Source organism: Pleurodeles waltl, chromosome 4_1 (genome assembly GCF_031143425.1).
Source record: "Pleurodeles waltl isolate 20211129_DDA chromosome 4_1, aPleWal1.hap1.20221129, whole genome shotgun sequence".
Taxonomy (NCBI): domain Eukaryota; kingdom Metazoa; phylum Chordata; class Amphibia; order Caudata; family Salamandridae; genus Pleurodeles; species Pleurodeles waltl.
The window spans coordinates 275345972-275371369 of NC_090442.1; the positions used below are offsets into that span (position 1 = coordinate 275345972).

General features: G+C 47.3%; 1 protein-coding gene across 2 annotated transcripts in view; it reads left to right on the top strand.

The window, feature by feature from the left end:
• The window catches only part of SCUBE1 (signal peptide, CUB domain and EGF like domain containing 1), a 2009692-nt gene that overhangs the window by 1964927 nt on the left and 19367 nt on the right, over positions 1 to 25398 (top strand). For both annotated transcript variants that reach the window (XM_069228295.1, XM_069228296.1), the window contains one exon: positions 159 to 238. In XM_069228295.1, coding sequence (XP_069084396.1) covers positions 159 to 238 — 80 coding nt within the window. The remainder of the gene's footprint in view (positions 1 to 158; positions 239 to 25398) is intronic.

Here is a 25398-nt window from a genome sequence, read left to right on the forward strand (position 1 = left end):
TGCTTGAACATGGAAGAATAATCAGTCAAAAATGCATAAAAGATAGCCTTACAAGGCGAATATAAATCACCTGCCATTATTTAAAACTGTGTAACCATATTGGCAAATGTATGGCGTACCGTTTACATCTAATGTATCATTATATTCTTTTTTTTTAGAGGATTACCAACAATTAATTGAAGATATTGTTCGAGATGGAAGGCTGTATGCATCAGAAAACCATCAAGAAATTCTTAAAGTATGTACCTTTACGCTACAAATTAGCACACGTAGGGAATTCAACTAACAGTGCTGTAACTTTACAAAGTTTGATTCGTACCATTGATGGTGTTATAGGTGGCACAAAATACATCACTCGGAGTAAACTACTTTCTACAACATGTGTAAAGCGTTAAAAAATGAAAATGTCTCATATGAAAAAAGTGCTATTGTGTTTCTAAACATCAAAACGCACCATATGTTCTATATTTCCCAAATGTGTTTTCATCTTCCTGCTCTCCAATAGGTTTTGCAGTGGTCCACTAGTGATTTGTAAACCACAGACTGCGGTACTTTTAAGTCGATAGCGTTCCAAAAACCGTACATAAAAAACACCAGGCAAGAACTATCAATTTATACATTCCCTAATAACACAAATGAATGATGAGCGAACAGTCAACCAAGTTGCTAAGCCAAAACTTTGAGTTAAGGCTGTGTCAATATCTTCCTTGGCATGCACAGCAAGAGTGAATAAAGCCAGCATAAACATCTCATTTTCTAGTTCTCTCCCCAGGAAAAAATCATTAACCCGTTGCATTCACCGCAACCACCGTGCAGACTGCCAAAATGTAATTTTGTCTACGGAAGAAAGACCAATTATAATCATAATAAAGTCAAGATATATTGATAATTAAATGTTTTTAGGACAGAGAAGTCCCTCACATAGTGATGGACGTGCACCTCTGGCCTGAGTGCCCCACCATAATGAAGTCTGGATCCTTGATGCTGATTTGAGTTGCCATGGGCGAACACGGATCATACATGTGCGCCATTACATAAGCCTTCCTCATGAATTGCAGTCTTTTTGGACCAATAGGGACAACAAAGTGCTACCATAATAGTGGTAAAAAGCTACTTTCTTTGCCAGGAGTTAAGCAGCATGAGCACGATGGTTGCAGTATACCATGTAATGATCTGTAGGAGTAAAAAGGTGGTTGTAGCTGTATCACTGGAGTGATGACTGCAGGCTCAATTATTTAAAGTTCCGCTGAATCAGGTTGGTTTGTAATACTGCGCAGTCCTTGTATATTATATGTGTGTGGTGTGTGTGTGTGTGCCTGTGAATGGTACAATACATGAAGAATGTAGTGCTGTGCAGTACATGTATGCTATATGCATCTGCTGGGTGTATGTGTGCTTGTAAGTGAAACAATTCATGGAAGATTCTGGGTTCCATTTTGGGAGACCGAGTGATGATTGCAGCAACATGAGGTAGAAAATTCCCCAGATAGATTTGTGGATTGTTGCATTCCTGTGAGCTGGGTGGGACACACTGGAGGAAGGGAGAGTTAGGCTATTCAATAAACTTTGATTCAGAGAGATGTCACTGGGAAGAAGCCTGGGCACATTTCAAAAATAGGATGAGGCTGATAAGAGACTTATAAAGAGTAGGGCTGAGGCCCTAAGGTAACCTTTTGATACACATATCAGTGTGGCTGACATCCAGGAGTGAACCTCTAGTCATTCCAATGGCCTGTGTTGTGGGGATATCAGATCTGGACTCGCTCCTGCTGTGACAGACTCCTTTCTGAAGGCAGGGCAGAGGAGAGGTCACTTCAAAGGGAAGCAGACCTCCAACATAAGCTTCAGAGACTCAGACTCTAAATCACAATGGGTGTCTAGAAATGGGCTACAAAAACGGGGGCTCGATGTCCACAAAATTGTCAGCTGTCAAGAGGGCAGTCAGGTTGTGCGAGGAGAAGTTCTGCAAGACCTCTGCCTGTGACCGGAGCTGGGGACCAGGAAATGCCAGTCTCCCAGCTGGGTGAGGGAATATCACCCAGGGAATCCAAGACCACCTGCCTCCTAAGCCTGAAGCATCAGTGCCTGCCTACCTGCTTGCCAAGACTAGTGTGCTCTGTGAGGAAGAGGGCAGGAGGAAATGAAGTTCAATGGAGGATCCTGGTAGTTGGATCCCTATTGAGGTGTGGGAGACAGATGCTGCGCTGATCAGGCTATTTCCCTGTGCAAAGGAAATTCAGTGACCCCCGTGTGTCAAAGGAGGGCCGCCATGAAGTAAGCCGTGTGCTGTTGCTGTACCGACCTAGTCATCGCCCGTGCACAGGTTGTAAGTCAGTGACCCCCTGTATGCCAGGTGGGGCAACCTTGAAGATTGCTGCTGTGCTCTCAGCGCTGTACCTCATGCACAGGCTGAAGAAGGTGACCCTGTACCAGAAAGTGGCAAGGAGCCTGGTCCGGTTGAGACAGTCATTGTAAAGAAGAGACTACCATGGTGAGCTGAGCGGACCCAATCCATGATTAAGGACCAGCACCAGGACGGTCACGCGCCACTCCTATGGGGTGGATCCGAGGAAACTTACCAGCATCAGAGGAGCATTTAGGGACCCCTACCTCCCCATGACCGCGTGAGAAACTTGAGGACATCCATCTGCCCCTCTCAGCTGCGTATGAGGAACTCACCTGAAACAGCCACTGCAGCTTCAGCACCTAAGAAGGCATGCTCGGAGACTCTGGTCTTTTCAAATCCTACTGATGCTTGACTGATTTACAGGCCTGATGCCTCCAGGGAAACTTGCATGCTATATAGCGCTTTAGCACCGGAACATCTTTGACTTTAATAAAGAGTCAGGAGACTCATCAGACTCATACTACTAGTGGGGCTTAACCTGAATGTTGCCTATAGTGAATAGGGAATAAGTACTAGTGATAGAGTTGTGGGACTCAGGGGCCTGCCTATTGAACATTAGAGCCCTACCCTCAGGGGGCTGTGTGTATTGTTTGTGAATGCCTTATTTCACTTTGTGTTCATATATAAATACCCTTTTTTCATAAAGGCAAGCTTTTGACTGCGCAGTCATTTATTGCTGCTGCTGAATGTATTTTGAGTTGTGAGCCTGTATGCACCTCCCTGTGGAGCCTTGGACTGCTCTATGCCCACCACCACTGAGAGCCAAGTGATGAAGGGGTACTTGGCCAAGTTGCTTTGAGCCTTAGAACATCTGGAGTAAGAGGCCACAACACCCACAGTTAGGCCCAGTAGCTCCTGCATGTTCCAGGGTCCTCTGATTGTGGTTCTGACAACTGACGGCAAATGGTGAGGCACCTAATGTTTAGGAGCCTTGGATACAGATGTGACATTGGCCATTTCCTATTTACACCAGTAGTACAATAGATCCAGTTTTTAAGGGCAAAATGGGCATACATAGACAATAGACAGCACAAGGTTGAGAATAAACCTCTGCACCGTGTCCATAGATCAGATGACTAATTTAGGCAGGGTCAGCGGGTGGAGTGTTCCCTGGAGTAGGGACAGAGAGGTCCTTGCTCATTTCACTAGGGGCTAGTTTGAGATACTGGAGAAAGGGATGAAGCTGTAGTTGACTTTAGGGAGAAAACCATGTTAGGAATCCAAGAGGATAGCACTGTGGAGCCAGGCTCTAGGATCCCCTTAGGACAGACCTGTCCCAGACACACACAGAGTGTATCCCCTAATGAGTGTCCCCAAGACACTCATCACCCTTTAGTTTCTACAGTGCCCTAGGTGAATACACCACCTCGCATTTCTAAGGTACCTCTGTCACGAACTACAAGAATAAATCCGTTGGGTGGTTTGAGTTTAGCAGAAACCATGAGATTGCAGTTGGCACTTGAGGAAGTTAAGGCTGAGGAAGAGGAAAAGGCCAGAGAGTTTGAGAGGGAGCATCTGAGTCTAGTTTATGGGGAAGAAAAGGAGAGGAGGATGGAGAGGCAGGAGGATTGGGCCTGGAAAGAGAAATTGTGAGCGAGGGCAGAGAAACAGAACATGAGGAAAAACAGCGAGAGTGGGAGGAGAAAAATAAGGGAAAGAGAACTGGAGAGGGAAATGATAGCCCTTGAGAGAAAAAAACTTAGGATGGCAGCAATTACATGAGATAAGTAACTCTACATCCAATTCAGGCCAGATTGTGGTCAAGGTTCCAAGAGATCTTGTGCATATGTATGTGGAAGGTCAGGACATATTGGAATCGTTTGTGAGCTTAGAGGTCGCTTGTAAGGTGCAGGTCTTGAACAAGGTGTCTGTGATAGCTGCCTTAATGGGGGGCATGTCATTTTAAGGGACAGCCATCATTGGAAGATTCCTGTGGCAAACCAGATGGTCTATGAGTGAATGAAGAAAGCTCTTATCAGATGGTTTGGCTGAAGCCAGGTCAGTACCTTCAGAGATTCAGGGATTATACAAGAGCAGTTGGTGTTCTGTTTGAGATTTGGATCCATGGTGCATTGCATGATTGGAATGAGTGGGTGAGAGTGGTGGAGGCCAAGGAATTTCAGTCCCGTAATCAGTTGATGGTGATACAGCAACTCAAGGAGGAGTGCTCTACCCCATTTAGGCAATACCTTGCTGATCTTACAGAGAGGGATCCAGAGAAACTTGAAGTGCTGGCTGACAGGTAGTTCGCGAACATGGTCCACAGGGGACCAGAACAGCATGGATTTCAGCCAAATAGGGAGAGAAATTCTCTATCGACTAGTTGCCAACCGGAGGGTAATTGCCAGGATAATTCCCATGGGACTCAATGACAGCTCAAGAGATAATTGCGCCCAGTTGTTGTTCAATGACTACTTTAGAATTTTGTATCCCTTGGAGAATAGCATAAAATGTAACCAGTAGGGGTGCGGCCATAGTTGGGAGAATGCAGTCTTTAGTTGCCAGAGCCGAGGAACACTCTGAGGGGTTGGACTAGGAGCGAGAGTGGCCTGCAGGTTTAATAGTCTTGGTTCTAGTGTGGCCTATTATGTATACAATACAACATTGATTTCCAATGGAGCAGAGGTCGGAGACAGGCTGAACTGCCTCACTCATTTGCAGGTGGTCTTCTCTTCCACCGGGGTTTTGTCCCTTCCAGCCTGTAGTGCTGCAGTGAGGCTATGCGCTCAGCAAGATAGATTCAAGTAGGGCAGCCAATCAGTCCTGTTCTTACAGGACAGGCGCAGTGTAGGCACAGTATAGCCATGTGGTGTATTATTGCAGTTAAGTACTGCAAAGACTGCCCTCACAGGGAATTCACGCAGGGGAGGGAGACCCCCACCCTGGTCCAAGCCACCAGTAATGTAGTCTGCAGAAGGAGATGAATTTATGAGCACACTTAGTACAGTCCGCAGGGGGCTGCCCCGCATAGATCAGAGCTCCTTTCTATACTGGGGCAACAGTCCTGTATCCTATCGAATTATAGGGTGGGAGTTAGTTACTTGGGTTGGCCAAGACCGGGCGCTCTGCAGGAGTGCATCACAGGGGACCTTTCATTTTGCAAGGGTGACATTGATTGTATCCTCTTCCTTCATGCCTACAGCAATATATCAACCCAGCCGAATAAAGCCGATAAGTGTAGTGAGTGCCAATCAGGAGAGTCAACGAGGGATGTAAGTCATAACTCTAGGGCCCTGCAGGCTCTGGTAGAAAGCAGGGCCAAGTATCCAGTAGTGTAGTACTTGACCTTGTTGTGCACAAAACTCAGAAAAATCACGGGGCTCACCAGCACCCAGGCCACCAGTGGGGTGACAATCATGGGCCTTTGTTTCCAGTGGGGCTGCTGTTATCGTAACACAACTGGAGAGTAAGGGAGAGTTGAGGATATAAAAAATATATATATCCAAAGGGAACAACACCGTACTGATCTCCCAAAATACAAAACCAAAATCACACAAGAAAGTACGGGGTTCAAAGAGAGCTCTAAACTGTGGAAAGTTTCCTAGTCTCATATAATATGAGGGAACAAGAACAAACTCCATGCAAGTTTGTATGAGCGGTCCAGCGAGGGGACGTTATAGGCGCACAGTGAGCGACCCTTTTGAGTTTGTGTGACAGTAAGGGGACTGTCCCTCTCCTGGACATCTGGGGTTAGTTGCCTTCAGGTTTAGGGCCTACACAAGGTATTTCCTTGCTTAAGGTAGGCCCCTAATGTTCATTGCACCCTCTTCTCTACTCTCTCATTGCATGGAGTTTGTTCTTGTTCCCTCATATTATATGAGACATAGGGATCCTAGGCCCTGACGAATGCCCGAGACCTTCCTTGGCTCAACAGAGAGGGCAGAAACATGTTGGCCATTGACTCTTAGATAGGCGACCCTGTAAGTCCTTGCTCTCACAGAGGTGTCCCCATTTTTGTTTTTAATCACACCAACAGTCTCCACCATTAAAGTGTACTTTCACATAGGTGACTGTTTATGTGTTTTTAAGTATACCCCTAGGTTAGCTGGATCCCATACTTTTCCAGAACAGTGATAATTGACGTACTCCCTCCTGTTCCTTTAACAGTGAGGTTGAATCCGCCCAGGTGGCATTGTCCTACCTTGGTGGGGCTAAGTGATCATATGATGAAGCATGACACTATATAGTGTGTGAGACCACCTAGTCCGATAAGGAAACTTTCCTTCCCCCTCCTCCACCTCCTAATCTTGACTCTCCACAGTACCCACAAGCAACAACTTACCTAATAGGGTCCAAGAGCTACTAGGAAACTTTCCACAGCTTAGAGCTCTCTTTGAACCCCGTACTTTCTTGTGTGATTTTGGGCTGCTGTTATCCACACAGGCTGCCCAGACCCTCACGCCATTGCGGCCGGTCGACAGTGCCATCCGGGTCAGGTCCCAAAAATCCTTGGGAGCCAGTCGGTGTCCTCCTGGCTATCGCTCAGTGCTCCCAGCCTGTCCACGAGCCACGCCTCACCTCCGTTGCTGGAGACTTTGAATCCGTGGGGGGTCACCAAGTGTGTACAATTGAGGTGTTGTGCATGGCCGGGGCAGAGCTCACCAACTCCGCCCCGCGGTCTCCTTCATGCTAGTCTTGGCGCTTCCTCTCCACATTAGCGGCCCAACTCAGGCACTTCCGTTGGGTCCATTTTGCGATGTCAGGAAGAGCCATACGGCAAGCAGTTTCCCTTTCCAGCACCTGATGAACTATATTTTCACAAGGCTGAAAGAGTTCTGTGTGGCCTACCTGGATGACATTGCTTTAGTTAACTATTCATGGCAGGACCACCTGAGACATGTGGAAGAGATATTGTATAGGATACAGGAGGAAACCAAGTGTCAAGTGGGGCAGTCTTCCCTAGTCTACCTTGGACATGAGGTGGGGAACAGGAAAATGTACCCATTGGATGTCAAGATTCAGTCTGTGATGGAGTCGGAGATGCCTACTATCCAGACTGAGGAGAGGGCCTTTTTAGAACTCTACAGGTATTTCAAGAACTTTGTGTCAAACTATGGAATTATAGTTGCCTCATTTACTGCTTTGACTTCCAAGAAGCAGCCCAGTCATATGGACTGAGAAGTGTCAGCATTTGAGAACTGACAAAGCACTATATGCTACACATATACTGAAAGCTCCTGACCCAAGTCAGCATTTGATCGAAAGCCTCTGACAATGGAGATGAAGCAGTGTTAGCTCAACTGGATGACAAAGGTAGAGAGCATTCGGTAGCCTTTATTAGTAGAAGGATACTACACAGAAAACAGGGTGGCTGTTGAGAAAGTGTTTTGCCATAATCTGGGCTTGCATACTTGTCATCCTTTCTTGTTTGTAACCATGTTTGTGGTACAAATAGATCACAAGTCACTGAAAAGGTTGGTGGCTATGAAGGTAGAGAATCCCAAGTTGTTGAGATGGTCTGTTTCTTTGCAAGTTTTAGACTTTGTAGTAGAACACTGATGGACATTCCTGCCGGTTCTACCAATCAGACCACCTAACCTCTCCAGGTTAGCAATTGTTTCACTGTATTCTTATCTGGGAGGGGCATCTGTTGGGATGAAAAAGTCCCTTGCATGGTGATGGATATGCAACCATGCACTGTGTCCCAATTGTAATGATGTCTGGATCACTGATGCTGATTATTGGGGCCATGTACGAACACGGATTATGCATGTGCGTCATGAAATAGGCATGTCTCATGGATTTTGGTCTTTTTGGACCGGGAGGGGTGCCCCCTACTATCATAGTGGTGAAACGCTACTCCTTTGCCAGAAGCTAAGCAGCACTAGCATGTGGTGTCAGCATACTGTGCAATGATCAGTAGGAGTGAAAAGGTCCTTTTACCCATGTAACTAAAGTGAGGCTTACAGTCACACTTTACAGCCACACTTATTTAAAGTCCTGCTGCTGTTTACATGCCTCACCCTTTGCCTACATTGTGCTGGTGTATAGTGGTGCGCAGGGCGTGTGTGGAATGCACAAGCTCTTCACTACACTTCAAAATGTGCTCTTTGATTCAGAGATAAGTCCCTGGGAAGAGGCCTAGGCACATCTCAGGAAGCAGAGAAGGCTGAGAATCATGTAGGGCTGAGGCACTAGGGTAACCAGTTGATACACATATCACTATAGCTGACATCTACGTGTAAACCACTAGTCACTTCCATAGCCTGTGTGTGGGGCTATCAGATATGGAGCCACTCTTCTTTCTAGAGGAAGGGCAGAGCAAAAGAGAGAGCACTTCAAAAAGGAAGCAGACACCCTAACATAAATATCAAAGACTCAGACTCTAAATCATATTTTGTGTTGGGAAACAGACTATAAGAAGGGGAGCTCGAGGCCAATAAAATTGTCAACTGTTGAGCAGCATGCCCGTCTGTCTGAGGAGGAAAGGTTGCAAGACTTCTGGTGGTTACCAGGGCCAAGCAAAAACAACAAGTGATGGACGGAATGCTGAACATTGTCAAACATTCACCCCCAGTACAGTGATCTGGGCCTAAATCCATCGTTTTTTTGCTGCCCATGCCATTCCAGTTTGGACCCAGCCATATGCAAATCAGTCTTGACCCTGTTCCCCATGGGAACAGTCCAGCCTGAACTGCTAGGCCAGGTCTGCCCTGGACTAGAAACAAGCATCCTGGGACCGGTTTCGGGGTTTCACCCCTCATCAGCCAGGCTAGCTTGAATCCAGTGGCATGGGAAGCACGGGACCCACGTCTGGGCATACCCTTCCCACTTAGGGCGACAAAGCAAAAACAACAAGTGATGGACGGAATGCTGAACATTGACAAACATTCACCCCCAGTACAGTGATCTGGGCCTAAATCCATTGTTACCAGGGCCAAGGCCTGCCATTCTTCAAGATTGTTGAGGCACATAACCCAGGGCATCTTATATCACCTGCCCCTGGAGCCTGAAGCACCTGTGCCTGCCTTCTTGTCAAGCACAGTAAGCATTTTGAGGAAAAGGAGAGCCCTGAAGGGAGCAAGGTCCAGTGGGGGATTTTGGAAATTGGATCCTTCTAGCGAGGTGTGAGGAGATGGAGCTGCACTGATTTGATTGTTGCCCGTTTGAAGGGAAAAGTTGGGAACTCCGCAGCAAACCAGAGAAGGGCCGATGTGAAGTGCGCTGTGAACGTTGCTGCACCAATCTGGTCATTGCCCATGTGCAGGTTGGAAGTCAGCCACCCTGTTTGCCAGGTGGAACCACCATGAAAATTGCTGCTGTGCCTATCGGGCCATAGTCTGTGTGCAGAGTGAAGTCTTTTACCCTGTGTGCCAGGTAGGACCACTGTGAAGATTACTGCTGTGCCGATCGGGCAATAGTCCATGTGCAAAGCAAAGCTGGCGAAACCCATATACCTGGTGGGGCCGCCGGGAAGATTGTTGCTATGCTGATCTGGCCCTAACCAGTGTACAGAGTGATGGCAGTGATCACTGTTGGGGCATGGTCTGATCAAGACCGTCGTCACGAGGAGGAGGCCGCTGTGGTGACCTGAGTGGGCCCTACCCCAACAGAGGACTGCCACCAGGAGAATCGCACCCCTCCTCCTGTGGAAAGGATCTGAGAAAACTTGCCAGCATCAGAGGAGCATCAAGGACCCATCAGCTACTGCTTCTGCATGACCACGTGCGAAGATCTCGAGGACAACTGACTGCTGCCCCTCCTGGGGATTGTGTGTGAAGAATCTACTGGAAAAAGCCGCTGCAGACCCTGCAAACAGGTACACTCTGGGACTCTGGTATTTCAGATCATGCATGTTTAAGTAAGACTAAGGGTCATAGGAGTCATTGCTAGCTTATTTGTAAGGTAAAACGGCAGAACTGATACATAGGGGGTCATTCCGACCCTGGCCCGCCAACAGGCTGGCGGTGCTTCCCTGCCCATTCTGACTGCGGTGGTAAAGCCGCGGTCAGAAAACCAGGTCCGGCGGTTTCCCGCCGGATTTCCCCCGGCTGGGCAAATCCGCCAGGGCAGCGCTGCAAGCAGCGCTGCCCAGGGGATTCTGACCCCCTTCCCGCCAGCCTGTTTCTGGCGGTTTACACCGCCAGGAAGAGGCTGGCGGGAACGGGTGTCCTGGGGCCCCTGGGGGCCCCTGCACTGCCCATGCCACTGGCATGGGCAGTGCAGGGGCCCTCTAACAGGGCCCCATTAAGCTTTTCACTGTCTGCTCTGAATGGCACCAGCGGTCTTTTGACCGCGGTGCGGCCAAATGGCGGTTCCCGCCAGGCGGGCGGCAACCACCGCCCGCCGGGGTCAGAATGACCCCCATAGTGTTGTGCTCGTTGGTTCTGAATCGTCTGCTCGTTGTGGCCCCCCAAGGGGTAGGAAGCTGGAAGGACTTACTTCATCAAAGGAAGCATTCTTCAAGAGAACCTAATCAGATCCTGCCCAAGTCGCTTGCAATCGTGGGCCAAGAAGACGTGTGCACTAATATAGCTAGTCTGCAAGATGATCAGCTTATGTTAGGACGCGCCCGACAAAACAGGGTGACTGTCGCGCTAGGGAGACGCGTCCTACACACATTTCCTTGGTGCTAAGACTCATCAAGGGATGCACTTTGAAACAAATCCCGAACTTCTGATCACACCGGATGTAGAATCACTGTACACCAATATACATACCCCACTTCTAAATTAGATCACTACATCTGTGATCAGATGACCAGTTGTACAGGCCTGACCGGTCTGTCCCCATACTCTTTGTGTCTATTATACTTGTCTCAGGGCGGTAGTATGGGGACCAGATCCTCCCCTATCTCTATGTGTAAAACATATCCAGAATTGGCGTCAATGGAGAGGGGAAGGTGGTGAGGGCTGCCCCCACTGCCACCTCACCCCACATCGAAGCAACAACTTTGTGACAGGAAAGAGTACAGTCCCCAGAGTCGTTGGGGTTTACGGAGAAAGGGCACTTTCCACAAGAGTATTCCAGCAATCGCCCTGTCCATAAAGAGTCACTGCTTTTCTGACTCCCCTGTGACCACTAAACCAGAATTCAAAGTTAAGTGACTTGAAAGTACTGTTTCAGGTTAGGGAAAGTACTGTTTCAGGTTAGGGATCTATAGGTTTGTTGGCATCGCATTCGTGGGCCACACAAATCAGTATCACACCCGTTGCAGGGCATTAATCATGTCCGCTGGTGGGTCAAGCGGCATGGTTTGAAACAGGTATAGAATCCTGGGAAGAATGGCCATCTTCAGTGCCGCTATTCGACCTAGCCAGGAAAGCAGGAATAGGCGCCATCTGGCAAGTTCATCTGGCAAGGTCCTGCGTTATTCGTGTCTGCAGAGTGTCATAAGTCTGCTGACCCGTCTCAGTCACTGTCGGGGCTAATTGAATACCCAGGTATGGTGGTCCTGGTCCATCGGACTGGAAAGCTTCCGGCTAGTGGTGACTCTGTGGGGACACCGTCTTGGGCTTGAGTCTTGGCAGTGTTTATATGAAATCCCGCCACTGAACTGAAGAGCTCCACTTCCCCCAGGAAAGCCGGCAAGGATGTTCGAGGGTCATCCAGGGCCAGCAGGAAGTTGTCCACATAAAAGCATATGGTGTGGTTTCCCCCTCAAAGTGGACCCCTGTGATGTGCTGATTGTCACACACTTTCTGAGCAAAAGGCTCCATATGGAGCACAAATAGTAGGGGTGTCAACGGGCACCTCTTTCGAGTCCCTCTGCCTATCGGGAAGGAAGCCAAAGTCTTCTCATTAACCCTGACTGTAGCCAAGGGATGCACGTAGTTGCTCAGCACCCAGGTACGGAAGCAGTGCCCAAAGCCAAAGGCAGTGAGAGTGGCCGAACGATAAGGCCAATGGACCTGATTGAAAGCCTTTTCAGCATCCACAGTGAGAAGCATGATTTCCCACCGAGAAAAAGCCCGCCTTTACATTAATATGCAGAATCCTCTTAGTGTTGTCACTACATTGCTTCGAAGGAATGAATCCGGACTAGTCTGGGACAATCAACCCAGGCATCAGTGGACCTAGCCGCGCCACCAGAATCACAGTAAACCGCTTTGCCTCAACATTAAGGAGGGAAATAAGCCTATATGATGCACATTTCTGGGGATCTTTACCCAGTTTAGGGACTACCTGTATCGAAGCATCACTCCTGGATGTGGGAGGGGTGTGAGTCTCATCCGCAGTATTAAACACTCACGTCAGCAGGGGTACCAATATATGACAAAAGGTTTTATAAAAGCCGGACGGAAAGACATCTGGGCCCGGAGATTTATGAGCTTTCAGGCGTGCAATAGCGACTATAACTTCCTTGATGGGGATAGATTTCTCAATTTCTTCAACTTGTGCCAGAGTGATTCCCTGTTTGAAGCTACCCTTCCACCTCTTCTCGGGCAGAGACTGTGCTGTGTATAACTCATTGTAGTAGTCCTCAAATTGGGCAGCAATCAGATCCTCATTCTGGAGCTCAGAGCCATCCTTTCCAAGTAGCAACTCGATCCCTGGTGCTTGGCACTAGACTCGGAGCCTATTGGCCAAAGATCTCCCACATCTATTCCCTCCCACATAGGTGTGTCAGAGGTGGAGCAATGAGTGTTCTGCCCTGATTTAGGTCCAGGTGTGCCAGCTGTTCCGCACTGCCTCTAGCTGCTGTCATATTCTAGGGGCGCCTGTGCACTGATTGCGCTCCAGTTCTGCAGTCTACTGTTTCAGCTGTTCCCTTTTCTTCCGGCACAGTTTATTATCACCTGTAGAGATTGCTATGAAAACGCTTCTGATCACTGCTTTCAATGCATCCCACAAGACTGCCACTGATGTATCACTTGTATTGTTAATGGACAGGTAAGAGTGGATAGCCTGCTCAATTTGACTGACGAACTCTGGCCTGTGGAGGAGTGTTTCCGTCAAACTCCAGTGTTGATGCCCGTGCAGCCCCTGTGGAATGGTAAGGTCCAGCACCAATGTTGCATGGTCCGACAGCGAGCGGGGCTGGAACCCAACCCCAGAAACCAAGCTCCGCACCTCTGCAGTGCCCAAGAAGTAATCTGGTTTAGCGTATGTTTTGTGTGTGTGTGAGTAGAATGCATTCACCACAAGTCGTGCATTCCCATCTCCTTCAACCACTGGATCCCCTCCCTCGTGACCTCTCCCGAAACCCTCTCTGGGATGCTGATCATTCAGTGTCATTGAGGAATACCACGTTAAGATCCCCCTCCCCCCCAGCAACATCATCCTCTCTTTAGTGCACATGGCGTCTGCTACTTCTGTACGAAGTAAGGCCTCCTGGGACTCATTGAGGGCATACATGTTGCCCACTATCAAGGTCTGTTTGCCTACACTCAGCTGAAGTGCCAAGAGCCATCCTCTAATCTCTGCTACCTTCTCCCCCAATCTACCTTTAAAGGATTTGGAGATCAGTAGAGCTAACCCAGATCTTTTGCTGTTAGTGGTAGAATGAAACTGTTGAGGGAATGCCTTAGATCGTAAGCAGAGTCCGTCCCTGGCCAGGAGATGTCTCTTGCAGAAGGCATATGTCTGCGTGTGTGTGCTCTAGGTATGGAATAATAGCTCTTCTCTTCACCGGGTTAATAAGACCCTTCACGCTGAGGGTCACTATGCGGAGTGGGGCATGTGTAATGGATTAGTTGGGCATGTCACGTCTCTGCATTTCCTCAAAATACCATTGGCAGTGCGGAGCCAACCTGCTTGTGAAGACCTATGTAAGTGTATGTGTGCCCGGGTGGACAGGTCGTCTCCTCAGTGTAAGTGTCCCACAACATTAACCCCCAAACTGAACAATAAACTTTAACAAGAACATTGTCCAGGAGCCTGGCTTGGCCATAGGGCCGGCCGCACAGGCAGCTAACCAAGCATCATGAACTTCGTGTCCGATCTTTCTCCCACTGTGAATCACCCTCGCTCCCCACACCCGCCTTCTCCCATGCCTTCTTGGTTAGGGGGCCCATAATCTTGCTCTGATCAAGGGAGGCCTCCTCATGAGTCGAATTCCCCTTCCATACTCCCCAGCACAGCTCTCCTTTCCTTTGCCATATTGTCTGGGTCAGGTTTCAGGGCGCTAGTCGGGGGCGGGGTGCGTGTTCCTGTACCGTCAATTGCACCTAAAGCCCCCACAACTCCCCCACTCAGGTCTGGGGTCCGCTGCTTCTTCATCATTGAGCCTCAGAAGTTCACAAGCTGCAGAAAAGGAATGGATCTGGTGGCGCTGACCCTCCCACTGAAAGATATGTCAACACGGGTGCCCCCAAGAATAGCTGATGTTTCGCTCCTTGAGGTAGGATGTCACTGGGTGGAATTCCCTCTGTTTTTGCAAGGTAATAGCTGACATATCTTGAAACAATGCTATTGGATGGCCTCAGAAGTGCAGGTGCTGAGTCTCCCTGGCCCTGGATTATTTGTTCCTTCACAACAAAGTTGTGAACACACACCAAGATGTCCGAAAGATGGGTAGATGAGGGAGACGGGACCCTCACCCTATGTGCTCTATCCACCTGGACCTTCGGTGAAGCAGGCCTCTACAGCTGCGCAAATATGGCTTTACCAAATGAGTTGATATCTTCCCCATTCGCTGCCACTGGGTTACCTCTGATATGTATATTATTGCACCAGGATCTGTTTTCAATGTCTTCCACATGCGCCTGAAGTTCGATCTGTTGCTCCTTAAGGCAAATACCTTCCGGAGTTCAAGCTCTTCGTCTCTGCCCAATGCATTGTCTTCGAGTGTGTTGACACTAGCCCTCATTACGAGTTTGACAGGTGGCGGACGCTGCCTTCCAAACTCGTACCGCCATCAGGCCATCTGTGTGGCCTGAACACCGCCAGCCCTATTAGGAGTTCACCGCAGGGCTGGCGGGCGGAAACAGCATTTCCTCCCACCAGCCCTGCGGTGAACAAGGCCTTGACATTGACGCCGGCTCGTAATCGAGCCGGTGCCAATGTGGCGGTGCAGCAGCAGCCGTCACGCTTTCCGCTGCCCGTAATTCGACCAGTGGAAAGCTCGATGGGGCTGTCCATGGGGGCCCCTGCACTGCCCATGCAAAGTGCATGGGCAGTGCAGGGGCCCGGATAGGGCCCCCAGCACCCCCTTTCTGCGATGCAAAGGCTGGCAGAAAAGGGACTCATAATCCCCAGGGCAGCGCTTCAAGCAGCACTGCCCTTGTGTATTACAACCGTCGAGACCTGATGCCAGCAGACTGACCATGGAGCTTTCGCAATGGTCGTAATGTCGCTCTGGTGGCGGTCCTACTATGACCCTGGCAGTCTAGTGACTGCCAGGTTCAATATTAGGCCCACAATCTCCTATCTCCGCTACAACTTTCTGTACTGCTTTAAGGTTGTGGGACAGCTCCAGCTTGACTGTGTGAAAGTCATCCCTCAGAGAGAACAGCACCTCCAGGAAGTAACGTGTAACCAGACAGTCTGCTTCCATGTGCTCCATCAAAGCCAGTGGAGGTGTCTGTGAAGGAGGTTTACGTTGGAAGTATTCACCAACATATATCTAAGTGAGCGCTATTTTTTGGATATGGCTGTTGCCATGTTGGGAGGTCATGTATGGTATCAGCATGTCTCAGTCTCTCATCTGCGTCTAAGTCCGGGTGAGGGTCGCAGGATGACAGACCAGTCAAGCGCAAGGCAGCACTCTCGCAAGGTTCTGGAGCGCAGCTGTCTGGCCCCAACAGAGGGATTCGCCTCAGAGAGGCAGAGGAGGGTGAAGCTCTCTTGAGGGCTCACTTTAGGTGGGTGCTGTCTTGTCCGTCTTGTGAGAAGAAGGCAACTCCTTCAGATCAATGCTGAGTGAAGGTGACCAGGGTCCCAAAGGCAGTCAACCAGACTAGACAGCTAGTGACTTTCGAGACTTTCGTCACCTCAGGGCCAGCCATATCCTAGCCTTGGCTTCAGCTTGTGCTTCTGTGTCACCTCGGGGCAGAATCACTCCCACTAGCTGGATTCTATGCTCAAGCCCCAATGGTATTGTCACTGTTTGTATGGAGCTGCCTCAAAGAGCGACGGGCAGGGCCCTCATCAGTGCATGCTCATCCCCCCTGAAATCCAGGATGGGGGACAAGCTCCAGGTGTCACCGCTCTCTCGGCTGTCCCAATCTAGAGCAAGGGGCCTGCCACTTTGCACAGTCCTTCCCGAACTATGCCTCCATTTTCACCACTGGGTCCCGTTCGATGCACCTTGCGCTGCCCCACCGGGGGGGGGGGAGGACAACCAGTCACAGCAAGCACCCATCTTGTGCTTGTCCTGGGCCTCAGCTGCGGTCACCTGCACCTCTGCGCCACCCCCACTCTCTGATTAGTTTATGAAGTCCAGTGTGAGGCATTCAAGAGGGGGGCCCACCTTCCAGTGTCCACTGTAGGTCGCTTCTTGGCAACCAGATGTCCTACTCTACAGGATCCGGCTGCAGACCCCGGTCCCATCTCCTTTTGCAATCACACCATACCTGCGGGTTCTCAATGATGCTCTGGCCCCCTCTGGTGCCGCTCCATGCCTCCTAAACGCAGCTTGTCTTGATGGCTCAGGCCGAGCATGTCACCAGTTCTACTTCTCTTGCTCCAGCCCTTTCTATACCGTGGAGCCTCCAGTAACACCTTCCATCTTGCCCTCCGTCCAGTGGCCGCCTGCTGCTGACTCGCTCCATGACACTCAGCTAGAACAACATCAGGGCAGACCCCCTGGCTCAGGCAGCATCAGGGGGATAATGCAATGGGCCTTTTGGCAGGGATCGGCAGGTGGCAGAGAGGGAGAGTAAAATATCACATCTCAACCCATTGCCATCTTATCCACGTCCCCCCACCCTGGGCATTTTAGAGGTACCCAAGGTTTGCACATCCCCCTAGAGGTAACAGAGAAAATAGGCAAGGTATAGTTTCATGTTAGGTTTTTGTGAAGAAATGGGGAAAAATTGCTATCTAGGAACATTTTCTTTCTAAAAATAGCATCAGCAAAAGGTTTGCTGTACTAAGACCATCATCTGCTCAGCTTTCAGAAACAAGTAGAGCTGCAGCAAAAACACCAACCACAATTTTGTAATCTTTTTTCCCAGTTATTGTGGTTGCAACCTACTTGCAATTTGTGGTGGAATCACGTGTGAAACCTATGTGTGATGCTGGAAAGCTCTACATTTCTGGAATGTAGTCAAAATTCTCAGTTCAGCAAGGCATCATTGTGTAGATCCCTCAAGGTTTTCTCAAAGAATCTATTTAAATTAAAAAAAGAATGACAATAAGCTGGAGAAAACAGCTATTTCTAACGACGTTTTAATCTGCAACTTCTTGTCACAATGGCCAATTTACAAAACCAATATACTGAAGGGATATATAAAGTTTGAAGGTTGACAAGCACAAGGGATGCAAGCTATCCAGAGCCAACAATTGAGCGGCCCTTTCCAATGATTTTTCATTGTGTACGGAGTATGCAGCAATTCATATGGTCACATATAAAAAGTGAAAAATGTGTCTAAAGGAAACCTATAATTTTCTGAAATGTACACACAAGATATTGTGTTTAGGAGCTGTGGTTATTTGTAAACCTCCGAACTTGAGGGTACCCATACTATTGTGATTCAGAGGGCTTTTTGCAAAATGTCTTACACAGTGGCTTACATCTGGAAGCTGAGAAATCCAATTGGCAGTAAAAAAATGTTCCAATGTTCTGTGTTCCCACTTATCTCCCGATAAAAATGGTACCCCACTTGTGAGGGTGAACATAGCACCTGTGACATAAAACCCCTTAAAACACAACCTTGGAACATGACATTTCACCCAGCAAAATCAATGCTTTATGGGGAGTTATGGATTTTGGGCTCTAGCTCAGCGGGCCTCCCAGGGAAACCTATCATATCAAGCATTTAAGAAATGTGAACACCAAAGTGGTGTAACTTGTGTGGTTCTCATGAGCTCTTCCTACCTAGAAGCCCTTGCAGACCTTACACTTTGCCTAAAACAGACATATTCCTCATATTTCAGTGAGGGGGAAGTTCCAGAATAGGCAGATCTACAAATTTCCTACCACCCAACATTCACCCGTTTCTCCTGATAAAAATGGAATCCCTTTTTGTATAGGCCAGCTGTTAGAATTAGCACCTTGACGTGGTCTCCCCTAACTTTCCCCTAACTTTTTGACTCTGTTTCCCAGGTTGTTGATGTGTGCTGGACTCAGTTTTTGCTGTTTTTAATACTCTGGACACTTTACCACTGCTATTCAGTGCTAAAGTACAAGTGTTCCTATGTAAAATGTATTTGTAATTGGCTTCCCATGATTGACATATTTGATTTACTAGTAATTCCTTAGTGCAGTGCACCAGAGCTGCCCAGGGCCTGTACATCAAATGCTACTAGTGAGCCTGCAGCACTGGTTGTGCCACCCACCTTAGTAGCCCTGTAAACATGGCTCAGACCTGCCACTGCCGTGTCTGTTTGTGCAGATTTAAACTGCCAATATGACTTGGTAAGTGTACCCACTTTCCAGGCCTAAACTGTCCCTTTTTAAACATGTAAAACACTCCTAAGATAGGCCTTAGGTAGCCCCAGGGGCAGGGTGCAGTGTATGTTAATGGTGGAACATGTATATGTGTTTTACATGTCCTAACTGTGAAATACTGCTAAATTCGGTTTTCACTGTACAAGGCCTATCTCTCTCATAGAATAACGTGGGGGCTGCCTTTAAATATTATTAAAGTGTAGATTCCCCTTGAGAGCAGATAGAAATTTGAAGTTTAGGGTCTCGGAACTCACAATTTAAAAATACATCTTTTAGTAAAGGTTGGTTTTAGATTGTGTGATTGAAAATTCCACTTTTAGAAAGTAGGCATTTTCTTGCTTAAACCATTTTGTGACTTTGCCTGTTTGTGGATTCCCTGTCTGGGTCAGTTTTACAGTTTTGCACCTCTCTCTAGACAGTGACACAAAGGGGGCTTGGGTGTAACCTGCATATCATGATGAGCCATCTGTGCTGGGAGTGAGGGAAGGAGTGGTCACCTACACCTGAAAGGGCTGTGCCTGCCCTCACACAGTGTAGTCTCCAACCCCCTGGTGTGTGGCTGGGGCCTGGTCTGGACCGGGAAGAATCTTACAAACACTTGAGACTTTGCCTTGAAGTTTGCCAACTTCAAAGGCAGAAAGGGGTATAAGGATTGAACACAAAGCAACACCCAGACTTTAGATTACTTCAAGGATTCAAGAGGAACCTCTGCCTGGAGAAGAGCTGAGGAGAAGTGCTGCCCTGGCCTGTGATTATGCTTTGTTGGGCTATCCTGCAGTAGCTGCTTCTGCCTGTGCAATGGGACAGAGACTGGACTTTGTTGCATTTCTGCTTGAGAGGTCACTCCAAGGGATTGGAGTACAGCTTGCCTCCTTTTTTGAAGCCTCAGGGCAGCAAAGGCTTCACCATCCAGACCTGAGTCTGCTTGCTGTGGAGCTTGTCCGAGGGTGCCATTCCAGTTCCTGGGCCCCTGAAAGTGAATTCCTGGAGAAAAACCAGGCTAACGATGCAGGACGACGCCGTGTGACTTCGCAAAGGACGTCGCTGCCCAGAACCGCAGTGCCGCTTGCCCCGAGGCCTTGGACCTTGCTGAGTGCCACGAATCCGACAACCCTGTAGGCCTTGCGTCGTTGCAGCCGCTGATCCCGCCTGAGTTTGCTAACACCAGAGTGCCATAAGTTCAACGTCCATGACAAACCAACACCATTGCAGCACCTGTGGCCCTGTGACATCATCGCGATCCCATGAGGTTGCCACGCAGCATCGGGACTTCGCTGGACTTTGTATCTGCTGGAACCAAGGGACCGACTTTGCATCTGACGCCGCTTCACCTCCACCGCCCTGCAGTAAGGACCCGATGCCTCTGTCCTTCTGCCCTGTGGCACTGGAACTGATGTCGCATCAGATCCAGTGCCGCCTCGCTTCCCGACTCCGTGCACCAAACTGTTTACTACTTGTTTACTAAGGTACTGTACCTGGGGGGTCGAACAACTCCGTAAATGGTGCCATTGGCGTTGCATTGTAGGAAACGACTCCGCCACGACTCTGCATATTGTACCAACTTTCAGTAATTGTGCCTCAAGGCACTGTTTTCATGATTTTAAGTGCTAAATTCGTATTTTTAACTGTGTATTGTGGATTTTTTTAAATAATAACTATTTTTCTAAACCTGTGTTATTTTGTAGTGGTTCACTGTATTACTGTATGTGTTGGTACAAATACTTAACACTTTGTCTCTCGGTAAGCCTACCTGCTCGTGCCAAGCTACCATGGGGGTGACCTGAGTGTGATTCTCCTTCACTCTGACTAGAGTGAGGGTTATTGCTTGGACAGAGGGCAACCTGACTGCCAAACAAATACCTCATTTCTAACACCATCCCAGTGAGTACAATAGGGAAGGGCCCAAAACGCAACACAAACACATCACTTGTTTCACCTAAACCAACTCAGAATACAGGGGCTGCGCCACTTCTGCTAAATACATACTGTCATACCAAAATACCTGACTAGCTCACAGTGCAATACTTGCCTTGCCCTCCTAAACTTACAGAATGGCAAGTAAACGCAGCAACCCAAAAGGCACAACACTCTAGCCCCCTCTCTCACAAAACAGTGGAAAACTGGTCAGTCCTTTTCATACATTATCTCAGTCATACATATCCATAGCAACAGTAAAAAAGACACAATGAAAGTACACAATATAGTTATTGTAACTAACGCAGTCTATTAAGAAGCAAATTAGATGTGATTACAATACTGGCACTAATTATAAAAATCAGAACAGCATTTACAAAACTGTACAGCACAAATAAAGCCACCATAATGCAAATCTAGTGGCTTGAGCCTGCCATATAATTGTAAGCAAAGGAAGGCTTATTATTATTATTTTTATGATTTCTGGCAGTGGAGAACCCTATACCTCTGTTGGAGTAGTCAAGTGGCCCTCAAGGAAAGTGAAAACCAAGTTTACACATGCTGCATGTCCCCGGAGGGCATCTGTTCCCCAGACATGTCAGCTCTGTTGGAATCCTTCTCTCTAAAAATGAACACTACGGGACCTCATTTATAACATTAGCTTGATACAGTGAATTGAAGAGCTACTGTGCTATGTCTATAGAAGCCTGAGAACGATTGCTGAATGGACAGAAAACAACACCTGGCAATTGTTGTGCCCCCTGATCAGTCAGAGAATGTACATACATTATCCCAGGAAAGTGGCTGCACATCAAGTGAAGTTACAGTGTGTTTCAAAACAATGGCATGAAAGAAAAAATGTGTAATGTACAACAATGTAAAGCAAAGACATTGTGATTTCTAGAGTGCTAGAAAATGAGGCATAACTATAGTGTGTCCATGCACAGGCCTCTAGACACCCCCCCCCCCATGGATGGGACAGCAATCTAATACACAAATGAAATAAAAAATACATTTATAAGCCAAGCAAACTCAATGCAATAATAAAAGCGCAATATAAAAAATGTATAAAAGCGATTTACAAAGGGCCATTGAGAATTTCGAAAAACGGGCCAAATTACTTGGGGTTGGAGACACCCAAGGTCTCTTTCACCAAGTCAATGGTGAGTGAATTCAGGGTGGATTCAACCTCCACAGACGATTGCTGATCAGCTCCATTCAGTAGCTCAAGACAACAGATATGATACTCATTATCAGCCGATGCAGAGGAGATGTCGGTTGTGCTGCCTCTGTGTTATGTAAATCTGAGGTGAGTAATCGTGGTGCTGATGCACCTGTCTCTCTGGTGGGAAGAAGCTCATACCAAGCATCCTAATGCAAGCGCAAGTTCATTGGACAACTTCAGAAATGGGTCTTTACTGGGCTCATCAACCAATTTATGTCCATAGGGAACAGGAGGTTGTAGAGCAAGGCAGATATCCTTTGCCCATTCGAATGGACACCACAGACATCAGAACATGGTTTGAACATAAGTTAACCAGGCCGTTCGGAATTACAGTGACCAGTCAAAGTCTAGTTCCTGGAGTAACGGGCTACAAGCCGCTGGATCATGAGCTTACGGGACTACTGGATTTTTGGCATGTCCAGCATTAGTGGGCTTTGGGCAGGCACATACATTGCAGAGTAACAAAAATCGGACCAAAATGCCACAGATGAGGAATAACACCAAGGGAATGCCTCCAGAAATATTGGAAAATAATGAATGAATAAAAGCTGGTATAATTCCCAAAATATGCTGGAAGGTACTGACCAAACCAGTGCCTATGATTTTAAAGAAATATGCTATGCCAGCAGTATTGGAAGCATTAAAGATGTGTTTTACTAATTCACTGAAATATAATGGGAGGTTTGTATATAAGAGGGACTGTATTTTGCTAGACGTCTTTGCGACTTGAAGTTCAAATGTTTCTCTAGCAGAATTGAATGCTACCTCTTTTTTGTATAAACAATAAGGCTTTGAGTCTGCTTAGCTTATTGAAATCTGACTTTAAAGTTGGAGTGGAAGGCCATAACGAACTATCAAGAACTGCATGTGTGGGAAGGACAAGGATGTTATCACAACATTTCACTGGTTGGAAAACCGAAACAATATAGGGGATCCCAGCTTTCATTTTGCAACACTCCTAATCATTTAAAATGAAATAACTGCCATTGGAAAGAACATTAAGAGTGGGTACTGGAATGCCTTTTGAAAAACAGGCGAAATATGGAACAGACGCATTACAGGAGCCGTGAATGGTAACATGTTTGCACACAAGTGAGTGACCAACATAACAGTCACACTCCTTTCCAGTAAGGAACACTTCCCAATCTAGCTGTTTATGACGATATTCAAAGGAGAGTGACCATATCTTATGGGCAAAGCTCCCTCCCAGTATCTCATATCGACCCATGGGGAAATGTTTCATGCAAGAAGTTAAATGGAGTATTGAAATAGGGAGCGATATTACTCCATGTATTATCCAAACTGCGGATGGTGTTTCTACAATGGTAAAAGGTAGCTTGTCTAACTTCTCGATATGTAGCACCTTTTTGAGTCATGAGTCATTATTTATGGGTCAGATTAAATGGCAGAAATAGGTGACTTGAATTAATGTATGGCAAAGGTACAAAACCATTTTTAAGGACCTGTAGTGTCCAACTAAATTGCTAAATTGCTCTAAGCTGATTTTGCCCATGGTACAATACAGACATATAATTTTGCATAATAGTAATGACAGATGAGACAACATTATTCATACTGTAAATTCGAGAAGACAGTGTGTTAATGCAATTAAAAACAGCAAGTACTTTATTCAAATTATCTTGATCAATTTGTCTTAAATGTGCCACGGCTTCAATTTGCAACAATTACCAAATTTTATTATAGGTTACATAAATAAATCTTTTCGAACGTGGAGACCTAGGACCCAACATGAAATCAGAGAGGTCCATGTCCTCTGATAGAAGAGAAAGATGTTGTTTTACTACAGACAGTGTGGAATGTTCTAACCATTGTTGACATAACTTCCTCACTGAAATTGTGGTGATACGTCTGAGCGTTAAGGTGGGGAATAACAAGGGTCTGGTCTGCTTGCCTTGAACCCCTGCAAGGAATTCAAAAAATGAGCATGACAACCATTTGTGCCTTGTGACCACAATAACCACCCATTTAGACCTGCACGTGTAGACTTAAATGTGCCATTTTGGACCATTTCATTGAGCTGTCCTTCAGTGTAATTTAATAGATTCTGCCAATTGTCAAAGAGAGCAATAGAGGGAATATTAGGGCCATTCATGTCTCTAATCTTTGCGAATACCAGACATGTCGTTTGTTGAACTGCACCATTCAGAAAAATAATTTGTGTAATGATTAAACAGGCTCTAAACAAAGTGTCTCTTCCCTGAATCTGCCAGGGTTTGGTTCCCCAAATAGATTTCATATCTATGGTTTCTGTCCAAAACCCATAGCCTTTTACAGCTAATGTGTTAACAAAGGAGTCTGTTTATATGAGTTTGGTTTGTGTCAGCATGTATTTATTTGCTGGCGTAGGGAATATAGAGAGATGTTGAAGAAATTACAGTACTCATGACTATATTATGGATGATATTTGCAGAGGAAATTGGAAGCAACAAATGTGATTCCAGGATCCCCCCCCCCCCAGTTGGGGGGGAACAGCTTTAGTGGTTCTCATATGCTGCAGAGGAATTTCCTATATGGTAGTGAGGGGGGTGAGGGAATACCAAGGACTCCTTGTGGCCTGCTATTGAGTATCGGCCACATAATGTAATTTGATGTGTTCAATGGAGACAAAATGATTGTCTTTGGAACCAGCAAGTGGCTGCAAAATTACTGTTCCTGTACCTTGTATGCCAAGGACTGGCACAGGAGATCAGTGTGCTCGGTCAAACTCCTTCTTCACTGCAACTTTCTCACTGACAAGGCCCCCAATTTGTGGGGTCCAGCTGGAAGGCTCTGGTTTCTCCTTTATTTCAGCAGACGTCTTCAACTGGTCACTTGTGTGCAAGACACAAAAGTGTTGCAAATCCTGTAAGACAGCACAACGATCATTCATGTCAAAGGGCGTGGCAGCCACCACATTGTGTGGACCATCAAGGTCTGGAACATACACATTTATGCCAATAAGGATGTGGTATGGAGTCTGCCCCCCAGAGATCATTTAGGGAGATTATTAAGTGCATGTTGGACCCCCACAGAGGTGGTGGATCCAACTCCATCCTGAGCCTAATACTCCAGCTGTCAAGGACTGCTTTAAGCCATAGTTCACCCTTTCCACAACAGAGTTGTCCTCAGGCCTGTATGGTAAAGAATAATGCACCCATAACCCTATCAAAGCCATGGAGTCCCTGTACGCTTTGGAAGCAAAAGCAGGGCCCTGGTCCGAGTGGGAAATACTGCTTCATAAGTCCCAACAAAGACTTGCAAATCTTGAATGACAGTTTGAGTGTCAGCCAAACAGTGTGGCCACCTGCAAAGGAATCTAGAGCAAGAATCAACTGCAAGAAGGATGCATTTTAACGC